We start from the raw sequence: 10,181 nt of genomic DNA, 5'->3' as shown, positions 1-10,181 counted from the left end.
TCTACCCTTATCAGTCTCCACTGTCCCATCTCCTTTTCTTACCCTAAGTACCTGCTTCCAGTCCGTCTACCCTTATCAGTCTCCACTGTCCCATTTCCTTTTCTTACCCTAAGTACCTGCTTCCAGTCCCTCTACCCTTATCATCAGTCTCCACTGTCCCATCTCCTTTTCTTACCCTAAGTACCTGCTTCCAGTCCCTCTACCCTTATCAGTCTCCACTGTCCCATTTCCTTTTCTTACCCTAAGTACCTGCTTCTGCTTTGATGCCAAATATATCCCATTGCATTACCTCCTCTCCCATTAAAATGACTTCTTCCTCTCCCACAGTCTTCTTCCTAGTCTATCTTACACATATGTCCATCTATGTGTGAACCAATGAAGATATATGTATGTCTTCACTGAAAATGAAAACACATACATATATACCCTCAAGTCTGGTTCTGCATATGAGAAGAAACATGTTTTTTTTTTTTTTGACTGTGGCTTACTTTTCTTAATAGTGATTTCAAGTTTCATCCATTTTTCTACAAATGCCTTGATTTCTTTGCATCTGAATAATGTTTCAGTGTGCACTGTACTGCATTTTCTGTACCTGTTCATGTGTTCATCTTGGCTAGTTCCATAGTCTAGCTGTTGTGGATGTAGTTTATAATGTGAGTGTGCATGCATCTCTGTGCAGGACTCAGATCCTGAGGGAAAGGTTCAGGAGTGGGACACTGGATCATAGGGCAGGCAGCTGTGGTCTCCCTTTGTTGTTTGAATGAATTTTTAACATTTTCATTGGTTTACACATAACTGAAAACATTAAGCAGTGTGTTTGAAGCATCTGTAATGATTTCTGTGGTGGCTGGCTGAGTTTCTACCAGCAGTGAAGGCTCACCAGGTCAGGCCATCTGAGAGCCCTAACCATCCACTCTGTCACACTGGTGGTCTTTCTGGTAACTTGCCCCAGCCTGAGATAGTTCATTTACTAGCAGAAAATTTAAAGTTTTGGGAGCAGTCCCTATACAACAAAGACAGTTCTGTTACTCAGGAAATCCTAGGAATTTAGATGAGTTTCGCTCTCAGGAACTAGGGTCCTTATGGTGGCCATTACTCTGTTTAAAAGGATTTGTCTGTTTTGAGACTTGCATGGACATCTTCAGTAACACCTGTGTTCTAATTACAAATCCTTCTCTTTTCCTCCAGGAGTCCGGAGCACCAATTCTCACGGATGACGTTAGCTTACAGGTGTTCATGGATCATTTGAAGAAACTTGCAGTGTCGAGTGCTGCTTGACATGCCAGATGTGTCAGACACTCAACTGACGTTACTACTTCAGTTCCTTTTGCTTTTTTCATTTATCTGTGGAAACAACAGAGGTCTCTCTCTAAACCTGTTTTGTGTCAGTTTGGTGTGAGGGGACATGGAAAAATGTTGATGATTGTAGATTAAGCTGAAACATATAATGAGAGCAATGAGAACAAGTTTGTTTTGCCTGATACAGTATTATAACTGGTTTTGTAACTTTGAAGTCTTGTATGATTTAATTATGTTTAATGAGTTAGAATGGTTTGCTTTATATTACAGATACCACTTATTTGTATACTGCAGACAGCTCTAGAGTGGCACTGGGCATCCTCCCTGACCTGTTAGGGATTATTTAATAAGAGCTAGGAACAAATCAATAGTGATGATATATGGTTAGTTTGCTTTTTTTGTGAAGTAATTTTCTGGTTTTCTTTTTAGCATACATTGTATATGCCATTCTGTATTTTGTTAAATTGGATTTATTTTATGGCTTACTTAAGAATTATTTGACTTTATAGTAGCAATTTTTTGTGAAGGTAATTTAATATTTTTGGTTATTTTAAAAAATTATTTAGAGCTAAAAAATTTGAGTGAGGTAATAACCCCACAGCAGACATTAAATGTGAAATTCCCACAGAGAACCCAGCTCACCTTTCTGACTAGAGTAACTTTGTAAAGGAAGGACGTTCTCACTACTAACCAGATTTCGGTTTTGTTTTATCGTTTATTGTTTCCATTGTGTTCTTCAGTACTTTAACACTATGCTAGGAGTTTTCACTTCACTCTTTGTTTCTGTTTCCTTGTGAATTTATTAATTTGTGGTTCTTACTGAGACAGTATTAATATAATGTTTAATTATGTCATGTGGAGATGGTTCTGTTTGATTTATTGATTAGTATCATTCACTTTTACCTTTTAAAGTTTACTTGTAGCAAATGTTTACATTGCTGAAGCAGATAAGTCTGACAATGAAATGTATGTATCAAGTGCTGCACATGGAAGGGTGCTCTGGTGGGCGCAGCAGTGGGGACTGACTGCCCCCGCATGAACACAATCAGACGACGGCAAAGCAGAAGCTTAAATTGTTATACTCAAATAGCTAAATAAATTACTTTGTTCTGTTTTATTTGAATTGAACTGTGCTAGGCCAAAATGCCAATAAAATATACCTTTCTCTGTTTTCTTAGTTATTTTAAAATCTAGTAAAAGCCTGGGAAACATCATGTAAAATTAGAATGCTTTTTTTTTTGTTTTGTTTTTTGTTTTTTTGCCAGGGCTTCATTATGTTACTCTGGCTGTCCTGGAGCTCATTAGTAGACCAGGGTGACCTCATACTCACAGAGATCTGCATACTTCTGCCTCCCTGGTGGTGGGACTAAAGGCATGCACCACCATACTGGGCCTACATTTTTTGATTGGCACACAGCTGTACAAATGTATTAGTACAATGTGATAATTCAATACCTGTGCATAGAAATGGTCAGATTACCTTAGTTAGTGCTTTCATTTCTTCTAAACAACATTGCTTTGTGTTGGAAACCTTCAGACTTTTCTCTCTTAATTCTTATAAAAATATGCAATAAATTGTTGTAAACTGCCATCAGTCAGCTATGCTGAAGAACACTGGAACTTTGTTCAGTTAATCTTTGGTACCTGCTATATAACCTTCCTCTCTATCCCTTCCTCCTGGTTTCCAGTGATCAGCATACTACTTCAGTATGAAAGCAAGTGTGTGTGTGTGTGTGTGTGTCACATAGATGTGAATTCCGATGTATGAGTGCCACTGTGCACCCACCTGTAGGGTCTGAGGGCGACCTTTGAAAGTCAGTTTTCACCTTGTGCCCCAGGGCACAGTCTCTTTAGTCTCTGCCATGATGCTACTTCAGGGTAGTTGGCCCTTTGAGCCTCTAGATGATTCTTCTGTCTCCCCCGCCTCGCCTCTGTCTGGACGAGTGCTGGGAGTGTAGGCGTGTGCATCTGCATTCAGCTTTTTACCTGGGTTGTGGCACTGAGTGCCGGTTGTTGGCTTTTGTATTAAGTGCTTTTATTCACAAAGACATCTTGATGGCCAAGGACGCTGTTCCTAAAACACAAATTGGACCATGCCATTTCTCTTTGCCCTTACAACAAGGTCCGGACATTTTGGCCTAGTCACCTTCTGTCATGTTCACCAGACCCCTGCCCTTACCCTAGGACATGGTGCAAGATACACGGTTGACAAAGTGTGTGGAGTCGAGCATCGGATTTGATCTAAGTGTTAACTTTAGGTGGGATATTTGGAATCTGTGTAGTAACAAAACCAGATATATATTTTATTTTTCCTTTTATTAGAGATAATTATACACAGGTGCACAGTGAGTGAGTGAATACATGCACGCAACATGGTCAGGGTTATCAACATAGCTCCATTTTTTTACGTTAACTTTTGAACTCTTGCTAGTTCTTTTTTTTTTTTTTTGGTTTTTCGAGACAGGGTTTCTCTGTGTAGCCCTGGCTGTCCTGGAACTCACTTTGTAGACCAGGCTGGCCTCGAACTCAGAAATCCGCCTGCCTCTGCCTCCCGAGTGCTGGGATTAAAGGCGTGCGCCACCACGCCCGGCTTCTTGCTAGTTCTTACAAAATGTTGGATGGCTCTTTTAAAGCATAGCTGCTCTGGAATCTAGAGCTCTGATCTGTGTTTTGGGACCTGCAACCACCACTCTCCACAACCGTGGTTCTGTTTTGAAAGTGACTTCACTTTTTTTTTTTCTTTTTGAGACAGGGTTTCTCTGTTTAGTCCAGGCTGTCCTGGAACTTGTTCTGTAGACCAGGCTGGCCTTGAACTCAAGAGATCCCTGAGTGCTGGGATTAAAAGGATGTTCTATCATGCCTGACTAACTTTAAAAGTTTTCACATATGGAAGAGCATATTTTTTTCTGTGTTTGGCTTACTTAACACAGTGACCTCCAGTTCTATGCATTTTTGCCACTAATAGGATTTCAGACTTATGGTTCAGCAGTACTCCAGTGTGTGTGTGTGTGTGTGTGTGGTGTGAAGTTAGTGTTTAGTTTACAAAGTAAAGCGCTTCACGATGGCATTGTCGCACATATCCTTTGCTCTTTATTCCTGTTTGTTCTCCTTCCCCACTTTTGGAATCTCTGATCTCCACCCTCCAGGTCTGCTGTCGCCTGCCCGTGTGTGTTCTTGTGCTTGGTTGTGTCTGTCTCACTCACTCACATTTCCTGCTTACATTATGCCTTGCCATGCGTCCTTTGATTTTACTGTGTTTCCCTAACGTCATAAATTAACAGTTGGATAGTGATGGCTCCATCCTGTAGAGTGCTTTATGTCACTATCATCAGCACCACCATAGCAGCTTGCCAGATGCTGTCTTTTATTTGTTTACTTCCATACGTTTCATATCCTTCTGCCTTGGTCACGACACTGTCAGAGGCAGCAAAAACATTACAAACAGAACGTCATCCTGACTAGAACAGTGCACTTAATTCATTAGCTTTTGTACCTGTTTTAACCATCTAATTTTTAAAAGTCAACTCATTCGTCCTCTTTCTGTGCCTTTAAAATTTTATTTCTGTATCATCTTCCCTCCAACAACTAGTAATAATTTTAGTATTGTGATGGTTAATATTCACTGCCAGTTTGGCTAAATAGAGTCACAAAGGGGACGGCCCTTGGGTATGTACACAAGGCTGTCTCCAGCAAGGACCGAGTAGGAGGCAAGGCCCAACTGAATGTGGGAGAGAGGAAGCTTGGCATCCTTTTCCTCTGCTTCCTGATCTGCAGGTGTGAACAAGCAATCTTAGATCCCCCACAGCCAAATCTGAGGGCGGCTCCCACAGGGCCTTCCCAGCCGTGAGCCAGAATCGGTCCACCGGGCCTTGAGTTACTTTTGTCAGGTGTCTAGGTCACAGCAATGAGCAAAGAAGCTAATGCAAACATACACAGAAAGAAAGAATGACAAAGGTAGGCCCAAAATTGGACATAACTTTCAAGCCACAAGAGGAATAATAGAGGATCAATGTGATGTTTATCAAGATGAAAGAAATAGCGCAGGAAAAGTGTGGTAAGTTAAAAAACAAGCTTTTAGACTGTTTTATGAAGATGCAAAAGGTAACTGTCACAGTGGTGACAATAGCATTATAGGTGATCTTTGCTCAGTTTCTTGCAAGTGTCACTTGACTTTATAAAACTTTATAAAAAAATACAATGTAGCCATCTTCCATTGAGCTTACCTGCCCTGTTTACTGTTGAACACCTTTGTCGACTGCAAAGGTGGTTGTTGTGTTTTTTTTCCAGTCTAATACAAAATAAGACACCAAGTTGCCAACTGTTGTGGGCAACCTATACTTTTAGACCAGAAAACAATGCACTGCGTAGGATTACAATGTTGCATACTCCAGGGACCTTCGAACAGGGCTTTATAATCTTTGGATTTCTTCAACAAAACCAAGACATTCCTCAGTGACTGTGACTGTTGACCTGGCAACAAAAGACCTGGCAAAAAAAGAAAGTTGACTTTTTTTTTTTTTTTGATTTTTTAAATGTTTATTTAGAACCTAGAATATTAGGGAAGGAAAATATATATGTTGGACAAATGAAATGGGCTGACTTTCTGAACCCTTTCTCAGTTTTTAAATTCTTTGTAATAAGCATAAGGCAGCAGCATCTACTACAGCAAGATGTTCCAACCGGTAAGAAGGACACATGCTCCACTATATTCATAGCAGCCTTATTTATAATAGCCAGAAGCTGGAAAGAACCCAGAGGTTCCTCAACAGAGGAATGGATACAGAAAATGTGGTACATTTACACAATGGAGTACTACTCAGCTATTAAAAACAACGAATTTATGAAATTCTTGGGCAAATGGATGTTTCTGGAGGATATCATACTGAGTGAGGTAACCCAATCACAAAAGAAGTCACTTGATATGCACTCACTGATAAGTGGATGTTAGCCCAGAAACCTAGAATACCCAAGATACAACTTCCAAAACACAAGAAAATCAAGAAGGAAGACCAACGCGTGGATACTTCATTCCTCCCTAGAATACGGAATAAAATATCCATGGAAGGAGTTGCAGAGACAAAGTCTGGAGCTAAGATGAAATGATGGACCATCCAGAGACTGCCTGATACGCTGGTCCATCCCGTAATCAGCCACCAAATGCAAACACTATTGCATATGCCAGCAAGATTTTGCTGAAGGGACCCTGATATAGCTGTCTCCTGTGAGGCTTTGCTAGTTCCTGGCAAATACAGAAGTGGATGCTCACAGTCATCTATAGGATAGAACACAGAGCCCCCAATATAGGAGCTAGAGAAAGTACCCAAGAGCTGAAGGGGTCTGCAACCCTATAGGTGGAACAGCAATATGAACTAACCAGTACCCCCAGAGCTCATATCTCTAGCTGTAGCAGAAGGTGGCCTAGTTGGCCATCATTGAGAAGAGAGGCCCCTTGGTCTAGCAAGCTTTATATGCCTCAGTTCAAGGAAATGCTAGGGCCAAGAAGTGGGAGTGGGTGGGTAGGGGAGCAGGGTGGGGAGGGGGCGGGGAGGGTATAGGGGACTTTTGGGATAGCATTTGAAATGTAAATGAAGAAAATACCTAATTTAAAAGATGTGGGGAAAAAAAAACTTGGCACTTTCAAATATTGTTTTTTAAGGAACTTAGGGACCCCAGTTCAGCTGTTGATTTGTTTGAAAAAATGTTTGGAGTCAGCCCCACTGCTCACAGGACTGGCCAACCCTCTCCTGACTGCAATAACCTGGATATTTTGGCAGAGAAGGGGACATTGTTATGCCTGGTCTTAGAGATCTGTACCTGTGGGAATGTGGACTGATGCACTGGGGAAACCACTGCTTCTCCCCCCCCCCCGTCTTGTCTTGTCTTCCTTCTCTCTTCCTCCTCCCTCTTTTTTTTTTTTTTTTTTTTTTTTTATTGTCTATTCAGGCTTCAAACATATTTTTGGGTAGCCCAGTTTTTTTTTTTTTTGCTTTTTTGAGAGCAGCTCTTTCTATATAGCCTGGCTGTCCTGGAACTTTCTACGAAACCAGACTTCCTCCTGCCTCTGTCTTCCAAGTGCTGGGATTAAATTCTGCATTCTTCTAAACAAAGATTTATGTATATGAATGCACACCTATGAGTGCATGGGAGTTATGGATGGTTGTGACCCTGGGTGTGTGGGTGCTGGGAACTGAACCCATGTCCTCTGCAAGAGCAGCAAATATTAATCACTGAGTCATCTCCCTAGTACCACAATTATTTTCTGATCTGTGTTCATCGACCTTTTGGGGGACACATCCACACACTGCTTCTATGTGTATATTTAACCAGTTTTGGGGACCACATTTTGTTAAAGATAAATCAAGAAACCCATTAAAATAAATTGCCATAGGGATTTGAACCTTTTCTTTTTTCTTTCCTTTTTTTTTTTTTTTTTTATTTTTTTTTATTTTCAAGACTGGGTTTCTCTGTGTAGCCCTGGCTGTCCTGGAACTCACTCTGTAGACCAGGCTGGCCTCGCACTCAGAAATCCGCCTGCCTGTGCCTCCCAAGTGCTGGGATTAAAGGCATGTGCCACCACTGCCCAGCGAACCTCTCTCTCTCTCTTCCCCTCCCTCCCTCCTTCTCTCCCTCCCTCCCTCCCTTTCCTTCCACCCCTCTCTCTTTCTTTCTCACTTACTTTTCCCCTTCCCTTCTCCCTCTTGCTCTGGCCTGCTTGCTCCAGCCCCTGCTCACTCCATCCAGCTCCTGCTTGCTCTGGGCCCCGCTTGCTCTGGGTCCTGAACCTTTTTTTAAGAAGAAATCTGGTGGAGAGATAGATGGCTGCTTTTCCAGAGGTCCTGAGTTCAATTCCCAGCAACCACATGGTGACTCACAACCAACTGTAATGGGATCTGATTTTCTCTTATGGTGTGCATGAAAACAGAGCACTCACATGCATAAATCCTACAAAAGAATAACAAATCTGTAGATTAATTATGAGTAGAAATTACTTATGAGTAAAGATGTCACTTCAAAGTGACACTTCTACTAAGAACCTCCAAATTTCTTCAAGGCAATTTAAAAATAGCTTAATCTCTAGAGATATAAATTAATCTTTGTGAAATCCTCGTGTGACACTGATAGGTGTGGGAACATTTGTGAAGAGGTAAAATTCAACAGAAACAAGCACCGAGCTCAATGCTGGCTTCAGCTTGAACGTGCATGGGAACATTGAGTGTGTGTGTGTGTGTGTGTGTGTGTGTGTGTGTAATACTGCCTCCCATGCTGTCAGAGAGTTTGCAGTTCTATCAGCGCTGCCACTGTGGTGTCTTATGTATCATGGCTGGTTCAGGACTTTCATAGGAAGACCAACAGTGGGTAACGTGGCATCTTGAGTCTAAGACTTGGGGACCACAGGCATGGAACCGAGTCAGTTATGCAAGGAGATGAGTTGCATTTGGCCCTTTAATTATTTATTAGGAATAACAAGGTATGTAGGGAGCAAAGTGCCAGGCACAGTCTTCCTCCTTTGGGCATGGATTACGCTGTCACAAATGGGCTCTTTCGATGTTTAATTCGAAAATTCTATTTTTAATGAGAACATTAAGCCCGCTGATTTATCAAATATATATATTTTCAGCAAGGAAGTATTTCTATTAAAAAAGCTATCAAGTTGCTGAAATATTAATGGTAGTACAATATCATTTAACTGAAGAGAATGTTTTCACTGAGTCCTGGGTTACCACACCCAGGACTATGTTCTGTATTTTAAGAGGGATGTTGAGAAAATAAGATCCTGGGTAATAAAGTTTGAAATGTCTCAATTAATAGTTGTTTTTAATTAAGAAGGAAACTTGTTTTAATTAAGAAAGGTCTCACTTATTAGGGCTGGGTAGAGGAATGACACCTTGTACTATGGAATGCTCCTACTTGGATATGCTTAGAAACTGGCTAGTTAACTATCACAGGGCGCATAGGCATGGCTCTCTCTGGCCATGTTTCACTTATATTTTAGTGTGAGCTATGAGTTCATACTTATATTCCCTGTGAGCTGACCAGAGACTTCTGCTGCTTTATGTTGGCTGTGCAATGCTTCTCTATTTAAGAGGGGTCATTTCCATTCCATTTATTTACTGAGCCCCATGCCCACACCCCACATGCTCACAGCAAAGGGGTCTGATTTAGCTCCCACTTGGAGTCTACAGTCTAGCATGCTCTCAGGGAACTATTGCTTTATGACTGCAGGTTCTTTGGCAAGAAAGGTGAGCACAACTGCTATGCTTACTCAGCTTGTCTGGTGACAGCTACATCTGCTTCTCCATCAGCACCTTTGGGTCTGTCTGTTATTCACTGTAACACTGAAGAATCTTCCTGAACCTGGATTGGAAAATCTCCACCCCTCTGCAAGGTCTTCCACAAAATAATAGCTTTGTGAAGTGATGCATTCCCTTCCTTCCTTCCTTCCTTCCTTCCTTCCTTCCTTCCTTCCTTCCTTCCTTCCTTGTTTTCTTTCACTTCTTTTTTGAGACAGGGTCTCCTTATGTAGCCTTGGCTGTCTTGGAGCTCACCATGTAGACCAGGCTGGCCTTAAACTTACACTCCCGAGTGCTGGGACTAAATGGGTGTGCCATGATGCTCAAGTTGATGCATTTCCTTTTTCTTTTCTTTTTTTTAATTAGGTATTTTCCTCATTTACATTTCCAATGCTATCCCAAAAGTCCCCCATACCCTCCCCCCACCTCCCTACCCACCCACTCCCACTTTTTGGCCCTGGAGTTCCCCTGTACTAGGGCATATAAAGTTTGCGTGTCCAATGGGCCTCTCTTTCCAGTGATGGCCGACTAGGCCATCTTTTGATACATATGCAGCTAGAGTCAAGAACTCCGGGGTACTGGTTAGTTCAT

At 41.6% G+C, this 10,181-nt stretch overlaps 1 protein-coding gene across 2 annotated transcripts in view; it reads left to right on the top strand.

Moving 5' to 3' along the window:
- Positions 1–2,488, top strand: part of Sec23a (Sec23 homolog A, coat complex II component) — a 51,777-nt gene extending 49,289 nt beyond the window's left edge. For both annotated transcript variants that reach the window (XM_029484538.1, XM_021178863.2), the window contains exon 20: positions 1,189–2,488. In XM_029484538.1, the coding sequence (XP_029340398.1) occupies positions 1,189–1,278 (90 nt within the window). In that variant the 3' untranslated portion in view covers positions 1,279–2,488. The remainder of the gene's footprint in view (positions 1–1,188) is intronic.
- Positions 2,489–10,181: the final 7,693 nt, after the last annotated feature.

This window comes from Mus caroli, chromosome 12 (assembly GCF_900094665.2).
Source record: "Mus caroli chromosome 12, CAROLI_EIJ_v1.1, whole genome shotgun sequence".
Classification (NCBI taxonomy): Eukaryota; Metazoa; Chordata; class Mammalia; order Rodentia; family Muridae; genus Mus; species Mus caroli.
This window is presented reverse-complemented; position numbering and strand designations above follow the sequence as displayed.